Source organism: Amblyraja radiata, chromosome 10 (genome assembly GCF_010909765.2).
Source record: "Amblyraja radiata isolate CabotCenter1 chromosome 10, sAmbRad1.1.pri, whole genome shotgun sequence".
Taxonomy (NCBI): domain Eukaryota; kingdom Metazoa; phylum Chordata; class Chondrichthyes; order Rajiformes; family Rajidae; genus Amblyraja; species Amblyraja radiata.
The window spans coordinates 17154141-17171614 of NC_045965.1; the positions used below are offsets into that span (position 1 = coordinate 17154141).

The following is a 17474-nucleotide window of genomic DNA, read 5'->3' on the forward strand; positions in this document are numbered from 1 at the left end:
TAATCCATGCCAGCATATGCAGGACCTAGTCACCGCTTTAGCTGAGCACGATGACTTAAGTCATGTGGTTGCCAGAATTGTCCTCTTTGGAACTTCAGTGGCTTTCCAGTTTTTTCACTCCCTGCTGGTCTTCTGGTCCCCAGGCTCCAGGTTTTGTGACTGGTATTTTTGGCACGGGTTGTTGCCTCGAGTTGGCCAGGTTGTTAAATCAGGAGACTAGCACGATGATGTCTCCATCCCAGTAGAGAAAATACATTGTTGCTCCCTTGGACTGACCTAGACATTGGAATATTGTATTCATGAGTATGATCTCCACAACCTTCCTATTCTGTGGCTGTCATTGGATTGATGTTGCCCTGGAGTGGTGAGACTGTGTGTAACATGGTAGGGAGTCCGAAGAAGGACCTCGACCTGAAACGTCACCCGTCTGAAGAAGAGTCTCAACCCGAAACATCACCTATTCCTTTTCTCCTGAGATGCTGCCTGGCCCCCTGAGTTACTCCAGCATTCTGTGTCCATCTTTGGTGTAAACCAGCATCTGTAGTTCCTTCCTGCACAACATAGTAGGCAGCCCTGGTCTGAGATCCATCCTTCAGGGACAGTGCAATCCAATGAAGATGTCAGGAAATATTGACTCCACAAAGATGCAGCACTGGAATAAGCTCCCAGGTAACTGACAGACAATCCATGTTGCCCAAAGATGCTGCCTGACCCGTTGAGTTACTTCAGCACTTTGTGTCTATCATCAGTATATACCAGCATCTGAAGTTCCTTTCTACACATGACAAATTTATTCATATGATCAATAACTATGTGGACATTGAGGGAGCAGAAACCTTCTTGTTGATGAACTGAACTATTTTCTTGATGGGGAGCCTTGATGGGCACATGAACACAATGAGTGGAAGTCCAGATCTGGTGACAGCCACCAGTGTTGACAAATCTTGCTGCACCAAATGCTACCCAATCCTCACTGAACTCAAAAGATTAAAGGGCCTGTCCCACTTTTACGACCTAATTCACAACCTTTTTTACTCGTGGACATTTTTCATCAGGCTAGAAAAACGCCCCGACCTACTTGATGCCACGAGTACCTACGACTAACATCGCGACCTACCTATGACCTCCTACGACCACCTACGACCTCGTGACGACCATGTTGCAAGTATGAGTCAAGGGCAAACTCGGCAGAGATCGTGAATTAGGTCGTGAAAGTGGGACAGGCCCTTTAAAGTCTCATCTCCAAGGGTAAAGAGCCTGGGTAACTCGTAATGAAGTGAGAAAACTGGGGTATGTAGCAGAAATCAGTGTTTAATTTTCACCTGATCTTGTGCTGTAATCTAAACTGAAGTAAGGAGAGAAGAGGAATGAAATGTCAAGTCAGGGGAAGTGATATATTTGGAAGGGGATGGCACCCACGAAGGGGGACGGAATCGTGGGAGAAATGGGTGCACAGCCAGAGAAGGCAGAGGGAAGAGAGTGGGAGGGGGGGGGGGGGGTGAAGGCCCTCAGTATGCATCAATGGTGCTGAAGTGGAGAGTTTCAAGTTCCATGGCATGAATATCACCAACCTCTGATCCAGCCACACTGATGCTGTGGCCAACAAAGTACACAATGCCTCCACTTCCTCAGAAGGCCAAGGAAATCCCACCTGACTCCAATGACTATTATTAATTTATATTTGTGCATCAAAGAAAGCATCGTATCCAGATGCATCACAGATTGGTATGGCAACTGCTCTGCCCACGACAGAAAGAGATTGCAAGGAGTTGTGGACATTGCCCAGTCCATTACGCAAATCAGTCTAGTTATTCCTCAGAGGTGTTATTAAATTTCAGCATTTACACCCAGTGACAATGAAGAAAAGTTGATATATTGTCATATTGGGACAGAGAGCAACTTGAAAACAAACCTACAAGTGGCGATATGCCTGGTTACTGCTCTACTCATCCAGGGTGATGGTTGTGACCTCAATCAAAAGGGCTGCTTGCTTTAAATTTCAAAAAGAATCTTTATTCCTAATAAAAGTACTGACAAACAAAAGCTGCAAAAAACTCTTAATACAATCTTGGCGTCTTTACATTCAATATTGCTAGTGTTATTCCCAGTCCTGTTAGCAACTTTCTTTTTCCTTACATTCAACAATCTTGCCATCCGAGTGGTTCCCTGTGGTGAAATGCATTCCTAGCGGTTAAGGAATATACTGCACATAATCCTGCAGTCTGGAATGAGCCAGATGGCAACATTCCCTTTTGGACATCTCGCTGTGCTGGAAGACTAACAAATTTTGGGCAGACCAAAGATCATCTTTCACTGAATTGATAGCCTTCCAACAGTACTTGATTTCATAGAAACATAGAAACATAGAAAATAGGTGCAGGAGTAGGCCATTCGGCCCTTCGAGCCTGCACCGCCATTCAATATGATCATGGCTGATCATCCAACTCAGTATCCCATCCCTGCCTTCTCTCCATACCCCCTGATCCCTTTAGCCACAAGGGCCACATCTAACTCCCCCTTAAATATAGCCAATGAACTGGCCTCAACTACCTTCTGTGGCAGAGAATTCCACAGATTCACCACTCTCTGTGTAAAAAATGATTTTCTCATCTCGGTCCTAAAAGACTTCCCTCTTATCCTTAAACTGTGACCCCTAGTTCTGGACTTCCCCAACATCGGGAATAATCTTCCTGCATCTAGCCTGTCCAACCCCTTAAGAATTTTGTAAGTTTCTATAAGATCCCCCCTCAATCTTCTGAATTCTAGCGTGTACAAGCCCAGTCTATCCAGTCTCATTTCATCTCCGTGTGTGTACCTGAGAACAGCCCAGAAATGGAAGTCCTCTGTTATACAGCTGCTTGGGATGAACTGTGACGAGGACAACTTGCCTCTTTCTCTAGCCTCTCTTAGCAAAACCACACTCTGCAAAGAGGTGGGCAACCATCTCCTCGCTACAGCAGCCCATCAAGTACGTTGCAAGCTGGGAGTGATATTGAGTTTCTTTGGTGTTGTTGAAGATGCACTCATCCAGGCAGCTTGACCTTATTCCATTACACCATAAATGTAAACTTTGAATGTAAAGAAAAGGTTTTGAAGTATCAGGAGGCGAGTCACTTACTATAGGAATATCTCTAGCCTCAGTATTAGTGCTACTGTTTCAGTTAAGCTTTTAGTCAATGGTGAACTTGAAAATGTTGATAGCATGTCTTTGATTGATTGAATGAATGATTGATTGAATGATGGTAAGACATTGAATGTCAAGGAGTGATAAATACACTCTTGGATAGTGACTGGATAAATGCCAAGCGTTTTTCCCTCACATCCCATTGACTTCAATTTTACAAGGGCTCCTTACTGCCGCACTCAGTCAAATGCTGCTTTAATATCAAGATTAGTTACTTTCATCTTGCCCTTGGGATTCAAACATTTTATCCAATTTCAACCACGGTTGTAATGAAGGGAATTTTAAACTGGAGAATTAATTCTTGCTCCATATAATTGTTGGGCATGAAATATACCCTTACACTGTTCAAAATGAACCCTCACTGTTTAGGACATCCTGATTAAATTCTGTCCTAAACTAGCACCATCAGAACACATTGAAATTGAGGGCGACACGGTGGCGCAGTGGTGGAGTTGCTGCCTTACAGTGAATGCCGCGCCGGAATCGATCCCGACTACGTTTGCTGTCTGTACGGAGTTTGTACATTCTCCACGTGACCTGCGAGGGTTTTCTCCGAGATCTTCGGTTTCCTCTCACACTCCAAGGACTAACAGGTATGTAGGTTAATTGACTTGGTAAATGTAAAAATTGTCCATAGTGGGTATATGATAGTGTTCATTTGCGGGGATCGCTCGTCGGCGCAGACCCGATAGGCCGAACAGGCCTGTTTCCGCGCTGTCCCTCCAAACTAAACTAAAAAAATACAAAATATCAGCTAGGAATTTCCTCCATAATAACTTCAGACTTTCACTTTTTCAGCAAGGTGATATAGTTGGGGAAATATTATGCAAGTTTTCAGCTATATCTACAGTTTTCATGTTGCAATTTAGTTTAGTTTAGTTTAGAGATACAGCATGGAAACAGGCCCTTCAGCCCACCGGGTGTGCACCAACCAGCAATCCCCACATGTTAACCATATCCTATACACACTAGGGACAATTTTTACATTTACCAAGCCAATTTACCTGCAAACTTGTGCGTCTTTGGAGTGTGGGATTAAACCGAAGATCTCGGATAAAAACCTACGCAGGTCACGGGAAGAACCTGCAAACTCCGTTCAGACAGCACCAGTAGTCATGATCGAACCCGAGTCTCCGGCACTGCAACACCGTAAGGCAACAACTCTACTGCTGCACCATTGTGCTCCTTAATATCAATATCGTTCAACATCATCAACATCATGGCAAATCATCCAGACTGGCGCTGATGGAGGTGGCGGGTTTTGGGTAAGAAGTTAAAGCAAAGCTCATTTAAGTTCTTAGATATAATTTAAGTGACTTTCTACACTTAAGTTGGATAAAGTGGATGTGGAGTGGATGTTTCCACAAGTAGGAGAGTCTAGGACCAGAAGGCGTAGCCTTAGGTGTCGGGGTTATGGAGAGAAGGCAGGAGAATGGGGTTGAGAGGGAAATATAGATCAGCCATGATTGAATGCCCGAGAATACTTGATGGACCGAATGGCCTAATTCTGCTCTTAGAACTTATGAAGTTAGCATATTTGCGTGCAACTGAACAGTGGGTGAAATTCAAGTCACTACATTGACTGTATATGTCGATTTGGAAGGCCATTTTATCATCAGGTTTATTGCTTCAGAGTTAGCTGTGGCTCATTGAAGAGCACTCCCATGTGTAGCACAACAGGTTGTGGCTTAAGTTGGATAAAGTTGATGGAACTGTCACATCATCCAGACTGGCAATGATGGAGGTGGCCGGTTTTGGGTAAGAAGTTAAAGCAAGGCTCATTTAATCGATTCCATTGAGTTTTCCTCTCATGCCCTGGGCAATATTTGTCCTTCAATTCAACATTGCTGTAAGTTACTCGGTGGCCATCTTACACACAAATGCACGTGGGAGTTTGCTTTGTGTAAATTAACCATTGTATTTTCTGCTATACAATAGTGACAGCTTCACTGGCAGTGGAATTGGTATATTATCCTGAGGTAATATAATGCATGATATAAATCTTCAGGGAATTGTGGCAAGACTATTTGCTACAAAATATCCTCACTCAGCAACTTCCGTATCTGAGGGTTATAGAAAATTCCCAAAGAAAAAGATAGCGTTGAAGAAACTTCCATATTTCTATATTAGAAAAACGGACTTTGTTCTCACTATCCATTCTGTGCCAAACGCTAGTTCATAATGAATAAAGTTAATTGCAAATCAGACTCCAGTGTAGACTGATCCAGCACGCAAGATATGACTGTGCAAGTTCACAATCAATAAACCTTTCACAGTGACATATAGGTCACCTTGTCTGGAATCGAGTTTGATAACAAGGAGCAAATTAGGTGACATTTCTCAGCCAAAATTAAACAAAATTACCAATTGGCAGGAGTTGATAAAGAGATTTTACTGGTGAACAGCCAACAGCAAGAAAAGGGAAGAACAAATAAATTATTTTTATGGTGAATGTGATTGCCTAAATGAACATTCCAGGACATGGGCCAAATAGAAGTAATGGCCTAGGTTCCTCTGTGAGCAGCTCTCAAACTTGCAATGTCTACTACCAAGTAGGACCAACAGTTACACAGGGATACAAAGATCTACAGATCCCCTTCCAAGACAGACTTCAACCTGACTTGGAAATATTTTGCTGGCCCTTCATCATCACTGTCTCTAAACCTGGAACTTCCTGTCCAACAGCACTGATGGAGTACCGTCATCAGAAGGACTGGCCCCACCACCTTCTTGTAATTAAGGTTGGGTATAAAATGTTAGCCTTGCTAATGATGCTCACATTCTGAAAATGATTGAAAAGCTCTTCAACCTTTGGCTTCTTTACTACCTCTGAAACATTAACAGTGAAATGTAATGTTTTTACTGGGAATGAACCCAAGATACTCTAGCCCTTGAATCAGCCTCTGGTTTACATTCCACATTAGGTCAACATTAGATTATGAATAAAATATCAGTTTTGCAACTGCACCAAACACTAGCTACAGAATATAGACGTAATTACTTCTTGAAATGGCAGAGCATGCTAGCTAAAAGCCAGTCATTATTAATTACCAGGTATGGAAAATATTAGACATTTTCTCACTTGTTTATGTTTGAAGAAGGGCCCTGTCCCGAAATGTCGCCCATCCATTTTCTCCAGAGATGCTGCCAGACCCTCTGAGTTACTCCAGCACTTTGTGTCCATCTTCAGTATAAACCAGCACCTGCAGTTCCTTTCTACACTCAGTATTGCTTCCAGTGTTTACCATAACAAAATGAAGTCATCTATTTCCTCTTGTAGTTAATAGTTATTGGAAAAAATGTCCCCCCCACCTTGTAAAGAAAAGATCCTTTTTGTAAATGGATGGCATATCATGTGGGCTGGATTAACCTTCAACACGGAAAGATTTTGAAATATAATAATGCTTCTAAGTGTTACCTGTTTCCCATAGGAGTCATGAACTGGAGAGATGATTCCGCCAATCACAATGTAGCGCCCTGTCTTGTGCAGATAATCACGGGCTCTCTCTGAAAGCAGAAATAGGAAAGGTGAATTTACAAGGTGCATGGAGTCATATACTGATCCATAATTTAATTACAGTTATATTTAACAGCCCTATCTGATTCACATTCATCTCTATCACACGGAGCTCCGGATCAATGGAAGAAATTTAAATGTAATTTCAATGCTGAAATGCTACTGCTTCATATTTTCCCACATGTTGGGACTTATTAGAGAAATGCAGACCAAAAGCATTTGACACTGACACACAAGATCCGTTAACATAACATTACATCCCAAGACACATTTACCAAACAAAATTTAACATTGGTGTTTAAAAAAAAATAAATCTCTGGGCAAAGACCAAAGAGTTAAGTTATAAAAGGAGAGTAGAAATGCATAGTGGCACAGTGGGGCAGGTTTTGTTAATCTTGTAGGTTAATAAACATGGAGATATTTTATCCAAATAAATAAATGTAATAAATGAGAAGGGTTATTGCATTTAAAATTCTTGAAAGATGGTAGACAGATTATTGGATTATATTAAAGATGGAGATAGATAAATATTTGAAACTTTGGGGAATTGAGGCTTATTGGAATCTGACATAGAAGAGAGGTTGAGGCAGGCTAGGTCAGCTGTGGTCACATGGAATGGTGAGGCAGACTTGAGGATCACCTACTGCTGCTCCTATTCTCTTGTACTTTTGTATGACCGTAGGTGACCGCTCACCTCCTGTAGATGTAGTGAGCTCAACTATGATGCAAAGTCTGTGATTTTTTTTTTAGAAATAACTGAAAATATGCAAGTACTGCCTCAGTATCCAGGTTCAGACAATCCCAGGTTCCTCGAAAAGTTGCATGAAATCATTTGCAGCTTTAGCTTGGGTTGTTGGGGGTATAGGTCCTTTAGGCATTAGGGAGGAAATGGTGTTGGGCAGACTGATGGGACTGAAGGATGATAAATCCCCAGGGCCTGATGGTCTGCATCCCAGGGTACTTAAGGAAGTGTCTCAATGAATCGTGGACGCATTGGTGCTAATTTTCCAATGTTCTATAGATTCAGGATCAGTTCCTGTGGATTGGAGAGTAGCTATTGTTATCCCACTTTTTAAGAAAGGCGGGAGAGAGAAAACAGGGAATTATAGACAAGTTAGCCTGACATCGGTGGTGGGGAAGATGCTGGAATCAATTATAAAAGATGAAATAGCGGCACATTTGGATAGCAGTAACAGGATCAGTCCGAGTCAGCATGGATTTACGAAGGGGGAAATCATGCTTGACTAATCTTCTGGACTTTTTTGAGGATATAACTAGGAAAATGGACAAGGGAGAGCCAGTGGATGTAGTGTACCTGGACTTTCAGAAAGCATTTGATAAGGTCCCATATAGGAGATTAGTGGGCAAAATTAGGGCACATGGTATTTCGGGTAGAGTGCTGACATGGATAGAACATTGGTTGGCAACAGGAAACAAAGAGTAGGGATTAACGGGTCCCTTTCAGAATGGCAGGCAGTGACTAGTGGGGTACCGCAAGGCTCGGTGCTGGGACTGCAGCTATTTACAAAATACATCAATGATTAGATGAAAGGATTCAAAGTTACATTAGTAAATTTGCACATGACACAAAGCTGGGTGGAAGTGTGAACTGTGAGGAGGATGCTGTGAGAATGCAGAGTGACTTGGACAGGTTGGGTAAGTGGGCAGATGCATGGCAGATGCAGTTTAATATGGATAAATGTGAGGTTATCCACTTTGGTAGCAAAACCAGGAAGGCAGATTACTATCTAAATGGTGTCAAATTGGGAAAAGGGGAAGTACAACGGGATCTGGGGGTCCTTGTTCATCAGTCAATGAAAGTAAGCATGCAGGTACAACAGGCAGTGAAGAAAGCGAATGTCATGTTGGTCTTTATAACAAGAGGAGTTGAGTATAGGAGCAAATAAGTCCTTCTGCAGTTGTATAGGGCCCTAGTGAGACCACACCTGGAGTATTGTGTGCAGTTTTGCTCCCCTTATTTGAGGAAGACATTCTTGTTATTAAGGGAGTGCAGCATAGGTTTACAAGGTTAATTCCCGGGATGGCGGGACTGTCATATGCTGAGAGAATGGAATGGCTGGGCTTGTATATTCTGGAGTATAGAAGGATGAGAGGGCATCTTATTGAAGCATATAAGATTATTAAAGGTTTGGACACGCTAGAGGCAGGAAACATGTTCCCGATGTCCAGAACCAGGGTCCACAGTTTAATAATACGGAGTAAGCCATTTAGAATGGAGACGAGGAAATACTTTTTCTCACAGAGAGTTGTGAGTCTGTGGAATTCTCTGCCTCAGAGGACGGTTCTCTGGATACTTTTAAGAGAGAGCTTGATAGGGCTCTTGAAGATAGCGGAGTCAGGGGATACGGGGAGAAGGCAGGAACAGGGTACTGATAAGGGATGATCAGCCATGATCACATTGAATGGCGGTGCTGGCTCGAAGAGCCGAATGGCCCACTCCTGCACCTATTGTCTATTGTCCTCCTGTGTACTCTCAATTTGACTGCTATTCTGAATCAATTTATATTTATTGTGATGTATGCATCTCAGCAGTTGGGAAATAATTTGTTAAGTACATTTTCATGAAGACTGCGCTCCGTTAAACATCATTGGTATGAACCTTAACAATCTTCATGCTCATTTAACTGTCAGAGGCAATAATGCACATGTCCATTTGCAGCCATTGTCAATCTGCTTGCTCCAGCTTCCTGCAGTTAAAGTCCCCCAGAGGCCAGCGCACATACCCGGACATTGAAGAACCTGCAAAAGATGGTGCCTACTGGTTCAAAGTGTCTTTTGTCGATCATGACCCAATTTGTGGAATCTTAAGGCACAAAGGCAATTAGGCCCTCAGTAGGTCAGCTGGCTCTTTGATAACCTATCTAGTTAGTGCCACTCCCATCCACTTTCTTTATAGCCCAACAATGTGATTGACTCTTATATGCCTGTTCAGTTCAAGGGCAATAAGCACTGTACCCTAAATGTTGACATTTGTGGTACTGTTCATCTTCTGTGTCAATTGTTTTTTGAAAATGTTTACTGAATCTGTTTCCATCACATTGTATGGTAGTGCTTTCTAAATCACAACCTTCTAGATCAAAAATTGTCTCCCTATCTTCACAATTTTTAGGTTTAGATTTAGGTTTAGGTTTACTGTTGTCTTATGTACAGTGAAAATCTTTATTTTGAATGCTATCCAAACAGATTGGAAATGGTATATATGAATAAAGTCAAGTCAGACTCAAGTAGAATAGATAGAGCAAAGGGGAAGAAACTGCGTCCAGAATATAGTTCCCAGCATTGTAGCACATCAGTTCCACAGATGATTAGTCAATGTCCCAAACTAAAGCAGTGTTAAAGTAGTGTGATATCTAAATGGTGGCCGACTAGGAAAAGGGGAGATGCAGCGAGACCTGGGTGTCATGGTACACCAGTCATTGAAAGTGGGCATGCAGGTGCAGCAGGCAGTGAAGAAAGCGAATGGTATGTTAGCTTTCATAGCAAAAGGATTTGAGTATAGGAGCAGGGAGGTTCTACTGCAGTTGTACAGGGTCTTGGTGAGACCACACCTGGAGTATTGCGTACAGTTTTGGTCTCCAAATCTGAGGAAGGACATTATTGCCATAGAGGGAGTGCAGAGAAGGTTCACCAGACTGATTCCTGGGATGTCAGGACTGTCTTATGAAGAAAGACTGGATAGACTTGGTTTATACTCTCTAGAATTTAGGAGATTGAGAGGGGATCTTATAGAAACTTACAAAATTCTTAAGGGGTTGGACAGGCTAGATGCAGGAAGATTGCTCCCGATGTTGGGGAAGTCCAGGACAAGGGGTCACAGCTTAAGGATAAGGGGGAAATCCTTTAAAACCGAGATGAGAAGAACTTTTTTCACACAGAGAGTGGCGAATCTCTGGAACTCCCTGCCACAGAGGGTAGTCAAGGCCAGTTCATTGGCTATATTTAAGAGGGAGTTAGATGTGGCCCTTGTGGCTAAGGGGATCGGAGGGTATGGAGAGAAGGCAGGTACGGGATACTGAGTTGGATGATCAGCCATGATCATATTGAATGGCGGTGCAGGCTCGAAGGGCCAAATGGCCTACTCCTGCACCTAATTTCTATGTTTCTATGTTTCTATGATACAAGATTTTAAACTGAATGTTTAACTCTGGCACTTGGATATTCTGCGTATTTCTGTTATGATAAAAGGCATGCTGCACCAGGTGAAAAAAATGTGTCTATCTACCATAACTCTTCATTGCTTGAATCCTTCTAATAAATTCTCTCTTCATCTCATCTATTGTGATAACAGTGCTAACTCCTCCAGTCTGACTCCAGTAAACACAACTCTGTTGCACAGTGAGTGATGTTCTCGACCCTACGAGGCACAACTGACAATTCTTGCATTGTTTGCAGAACCCCTGGTGCATTGCTGATCTGATTGAATTTGATATGCCCCGATCATTGTTAAATTGAATGTAATTATTCAAATTATTCCCAATTATCACAGATTATCTGTATCAAAATTGCTAATTCTTATTGTAACGTAGTCATAATATAAATCTGGAAATATTCTATTGTTCCACCTCCCTCCATCACTATGTGTAGGAAGGGACTGCAGATGCTGGTTCACACCGAAGATAGACACAAAATGTTAGTAGACAAAATTGCTGGAGAAACTCAGCGGGTGCGGCAGCATCTATGGAATGAAGGAAATAGGCAACGTGTCGGGCCGAAACCCTTCTTCAGACCCGAAATGTTTTCGGCCCGAAACGTTGCCTATTTCCTTCACTCCATAGATGCTGCCGCACCCGCTGAGTTTCTCCAGCAATTTTGTCTACCTTCGATTCTCCATCATCTGCAGTTCCTTCTTAAACACAAAATGTTGGAGTAACTAAGTGGGACAGGCAGCATCTCTGGAGAAAAGGAATAGGTGACGCTTCGGATCGAAACCCTTCTTTATACCCAAATTCCTAATTTTGTTCCTGAATGTGCCTGGTTCCACTAGAAGACAGATCCACAGAGTTGGTAGCAGGATGGTACACAATCAGAAAGGAGTAACTCAGGAGTTAACTACAATGACTCAGACCTAGAGAAAATTGCACGACCTTTTAGCAAAAAGGCAAAAAAAAGGCTAATTTAGGCACTCGATTGTGACACAGCCATCATCCTGGTGAAATCATCAAAAAAAGGCATGAAAAGGCACAAGGCATTTATGGCAAAATCCTGGCTCTACTGATGAGTAAACATGAGCTAATATATTCTCTAGTGACAACCCCAGTTAATGAAGTAAAATTGGTGCAGGACAAAGTCTCACCTTTTGAAATGGCCCACATTGAGCAGAAGATTTACACTTTAATACACTTTTGCCCCTGAGATCACACGGAGGAAGAATTGATGATGAATGTATGAAGCATCCAAAGGGGGTTTTGTCTTTATTATTGTTTTCACTGTGACCGATGCTTGGCTGCAGTTATTGAACTAGTAAACTACAGTAATAAAGTGACCACCCAGTCAGGAACAGTGGTGCCGAGGAAACAACTAATGGAGGAAGCCCTATCTTCAGTGATGGGGAACTCAGCATTTGAATGAGTGTATTCATAAACACTCTCAGACTATAGTATAGATTGAATGATTTTCTTGGTCTCCTCCTGGGGTTCACATAAACTGGATGATATCCAGAAATATCATCCATATTACATATAACTAGATAAAGTAGAGCCAACAGACTCTGAAACACTGGGGATGGAAAGCTGAGGACTTGTGTTACATAATTATGCCTGTCCTCTATCTACACATAGGCTTCACTCAACAAAGTTTGTACTTACACAAGCACCACAATAAATCCAATCCAGTCAAATGCAGCCCAATAGCCTGATTTATTCAACAACAAAATAATACATTTTGCCCACAGATAACCTACCCCCTAGCAGAACAGTCAGCTCCCAACCACATAGCAAAGCAGATGGAGTAATATCAAGGCAGCATGTTGTAATTGTGTGGCATCAAGGAGCACAGGTAGACTAAATGTCATCTGGGGACAGGGGAGAACTCACCACTGACTGGAGAAATTAGTTACATTACAAAGTTTAAGCTTCTGACTGAGTAAAAGTAAACGTGCACTGAATCATTGTGTGTGCCATTTTCAGAATAAAACATTCTTTGGTCTGATTTTGTCAATTGGACAATTACAGTAGAATTATTCCCATATCACAATCACCACAACAGATTGTCTGGTTATTATCATACCACTCTTAGGGAGCTTGTGTGTAAAGATGCATTCATATTTCTTTCATTTATGGTAATTAAGCTTCAAAAGTGGTTGTGCAGCACTTTGCAAAGTCTGGTAGCCTTGAAAAGCGGTACATTTGACGTTTCAATAACTTCATTTCACATTCCTCCTTCGTCTTCTGCCCTAAGTTTCAAGAGAACACCATCTTCTATCATTTCCATGTTTGCTGGGCTCTGTTGATGCAACTATCAACCTCCATTTAGTGGATCTTGGCTACCTACCTACCTATGTATCTATCCATCTATACATAACTAAAACTCTGATCTTGTTATCTTCCGGTTGGGCGGTCTTTCTATTTGCGCAAAAAAAACGTTCATGATAGCGCTACGATTTTTTGCCAGTTCACTCTCCGTTTTCTTGTGCTGCGAGTCTGCCAAGATTCGTTCACATCGGTTGAATGTCGAAAAAGTTAGCGAGGATTCAAAATCTTAAAAGCCGCACTAGCGCAGATCGATCTCTTCTCCTGCCAGTCGGCGCCGCGTGGATTAGTCTCTTCCCCTGTCACTCCCCAGGATGGTCCACCCCCTCCTACGCCATCGCGTCTTTACTGGAGCTGATGATGGCCGGCGGAGGTTTCTAACCGGACTTTTGCAGGGACCTGAAGCAGCCCAGCCGCGCTGCGCCCCAAGAAGCAGCCCAGCCCCAAGCAGCGGCCCTTGCGTCAGAGACCCGACCCAGCGCAGCGTGGGAGAAACAGCCCAGCCCAGCCCAGAGTCGGAAACCCAGCCCAGCCCAGAATCGGAGACCCAGCCCAGCCTGGAGTCGGAGATGTTACCGATGTCGCCAAACGGAAAGTGGAGACTCTGATCCCGGCGGAGGAGAACGACCAGCGACCAGCGCCCGCTGTGAGTCCCCATTGCACCGCCAATTCCAGCCACTACCTCTCTGGTCTCCCACTCTGGCTCCTCCCACTCTCCCCGTCTTTTCTCCGAGCTCACTGCCCCGCGCCCACACACCCCTCTCCCCCCACAACTCCCCCGCGCCCACACCCCTGCCCCCCACTCCCCCCTGCCCCCCCCCCCCACACACACATACCCCCATCCACACACCCCCCCACCCCCACCCCCACCCCACCCCCACACCCTTCCCCCCCCACACCTCTCCCACACCCTCCCCCACACAACACCCTCCCCCACACCCCGCCCTCACAACCCTTCCCGCCCTCACTATCCCCCCGCTCCCACAACCCCCATCCACAAACCCCCATCCCCCACAACCCCCCCTCCCCAGAACCCCCCCTCCCGTCCCCAACCCTCCCGCCCCCACTACCCCGTCCCCACTACCCCGCCCCCACTAAACCCACCCCCCCCCACAACACCCCCCCCCCCCCCCCCACACACTTTGTGCAAAAAAAAGGTTCCCCTCAGGTTCCGAACATCTTACCCAGGGAGGTATTTCTTGGTGATTTCTTATTAGAAGCACAGTCATTGTGCACTTTCCAGAAAAGCTTAGCACTTTGGCAAAACCCTTTTGTGCTTGTTGCCTTCAAGCCTGCTGATTACTGAATTTTAACAGCTTCCCAGGTCACAACCAGAGGGAAAGCATGTAATACTGGTTCAGTTGTCCCTGGAGTCTCAGTGCAATCGATTGCCATTGACCACAGTCTACGTAGCACACCTTTGATAGTGCATGTCGATTTCTAGGCCAGTCTATGGAGGCAAATCAAAGCCTCTTTAAAAACAAGTAAATTATATTGTGTGGAAAGGAATTGCAGATGCTGGTTTACATCGAAGGTCGACACTCGGAAGATAGCCACCGAGTAACTCAGTGGGTCTCTGGAGAAAAGGAATAGGTGACGTTTTGGGTTGTGATTCTTCTTCAGACTGAGAGTTAGAGACAAGTAAATTGTATCCATTGCTTTAGCTGCCACAACGGTTTATTTACCTTTTCTAATAATCCTTGCAGATACAGTATGATGTGTAGCTTGCAGTAATATACCATGGTTTGCCTAGTCAGTGTTCTTTGGAAAAATGAGGTGAATCCTCCGTCATTGGTAGAGTGGGAAATCTGTAGCTCAAAAGGTATTGGAATAAAGTAGACAGATGGAGCCTGGCAAATTGGAGCCCTGCATCAGTATACAGCACATCAGCGCTCCATGTAACAGAACACAGCTTTGGCTAGAGCACTAGATTATTCATCACCTGGCAGAAACTAATATGGCCAGTGGAATTATAGCACAGCATCTGACACATGATCATCCTCTTCTTTCCTCAGGCCAATACAGGGTTTCTCAGAACACATAGCACAATTCCAAAGACACATTGTTGATTCATTGCATCCATGATTGCAGATATTAAAGAATACAGCAGTTAAGTGTAGGAAGGGACTGCAGATGCTGGTTTACACTGAAGATAGACACAAAATGTTGGAGTAACTCAGCGGGACAGGCAGCATCTCTGGATAGAAGGAATGGGTGACGTTTCGGGTCGAGACCCTTCTTCAGACTGATGTTGCCTGATAGGTTAATAGTTGGCTAGGGAGGGTGTGATTTCAAGAGGGATTCATTGTTGCATAAGACAGATGGTTTAAAAAAAAAAAAGCTATAGCATGCATATCTAAAACAAGAGGGCATAGGTTTCAGGTAAGGGGAAGGAGATGTAGAGGGGTTCTGAGACAGAATCTTTAAGATGGTTGGAATCTGGAATTTACTGTCTAATTTGGTAGTGAAGGCAAAAATGGGGACTCACAACATCTGAGAGATATCTGGATTAACATCTGAAACTCTCAGCAAACCTCTCTCATTCAGTTTCTTACTTTCAGAAACTTTTATAAAATGAAACAATTTTCTTGCGGGAAAATAGTATTTCCCAAATGCACAATTAACCTTCAAGAAAAATATTCCCAGGTGAGCAGGTGAGTGGGCAAACAGGAGATTAGATTATCATTTCAATCTTCACTTAATGTAGCATTTGATTATGCATGCAAGCTTTTAAGTAGATTAACAGATCCATAATGGTCACTATGTTTCATGTCATCCAGTTGCATATTCACTCCCTTAATTTGGTTCTGAAAACTGTTACCAATAATATTCCAACAATATATATAAACTGGTTATAACGTTTTTGGATATTGCAGCTTGGTTAGGAAAACATATTCACAAAATCATTACAGCCAGTAAGAAGTTGCAAATCCCACTGTTGTTATACAAGTCACTCAGGTTTACTGTTTGAAGGAGATTTTAATGCAACTTAAACAATGTTGCCATGGCGATGCCTTTATCACCAGCTGCTGCACCCACTGGGTAACATCTTAAAATATGTTCAAACGCTCAAAATAAATTCCAGACTTAATTTTAATCATCCACACTGCAGCAGGTTTCATAATTTAGTTTACATATTTATGAGTGGTTTATAATTATTTCTTGCAAACATCTGAAAGGATTCAGTCACGGAGTGCTTCCTGCATTCTTTAGGCAGCATCCGAAGATCAGAAACAGATGTGCTCAGTGAAAGGTCGGAGAAAACTTAACAAGAAAAGATGACGCTTTAAACTTTGATGCTAGGGTAGGCATTCTGTACAAAGGAACACAAATGGGCGTAAGGGTTCCAGGTACATGTAGAGATAGATAATTAAAAGGCAAAATAGTACAGGTGTTAGAAATGTTAGCATCTGTGGAGACGGAAATAGAGTCAGGCATCAGGTAGATGACTTTTCACCCAAACTGCTAAAAGCTAGAAATGTGAGAACATTTCCAGCAAACATCTCCTACCTCCTCCTATCTGCACCTTCTGCACACATTACATAATGTATTTCACCGGCTCCTGTCACATGCTCTTACGACATGTAAATTGTGTGTGCATTATGTCCACCTAATCTCCACCTGAAATGGCCCATATAAGCATCAGGAAGTTAAAGGCACTAGAAAGGAGAATGGTTGACAGAGTTCGTTTTCAGACAAAGAAAATCAAGAAATGAGATTGCCACCTTTGAAGGTGTTATCATAGTCTCCAATACAATCTTAGACTGGGTGAAAGGACATTCTCATAAATGACAGTCATCATCTTGTAAACCAAACTGTATAGGTATTTAGATAAGGAAATCTATTCTACAGAGGAGCTGATACTAACAGCTTCAACGGAGTATTAAATGTCTAACTCAATAACAGGTTATGTCTTTTCCACAGTCAACCAATGACTTAGGAAATAGAAGCTCCAGATAAAATAATGATTAATGAATGCCAGGAAAAAGACTGACCTCTGCAAAGCAATAGCCAGCTTCTTAAAAAATAATATAGTTCTGTCGCAGCCAATGCTAATAATTCAATGCAGTTTTAAATCCTTTAAACATGAGGCTCTGACGAGAAAAAGGAATAACTGTGCGATTTATTGCTGACCAATTTACCTATTATAATCATGATAGATAGCTTAGAATTATTTTTATTTAATTCATGGAATGTAAGCATTGTTGGCATATTCAATGTCCTACCCTGGTACCTTGAAAAGGATTGCCCTACCATGGGCAATATGGCCATTTTTATCACCAGA

General features: G+C 42.9%; 1 protein-coding gene across 1 annotated transcript in view; it reads right to left on the reverse strand.

Annotated features, from left to right (window-relative positions):
• Positions 1-17474, reverse strand: part of nmnat2 (nicotinamide nucleotide adenylyltransferase 2) — a 207032-nt gene that overhangs the window by 130735 nt on the left and 58823 nt on the right. The window contains exon 2 of the mRNA XM_033028195.1: positions 6603-6691. Coding sequence (XP_032884086.1) covers positions 6603-6691 — 89 coding nt within the window. The remainder of the gene's footprint in view (positions 1-6602; positions 6692-17474) is intronic.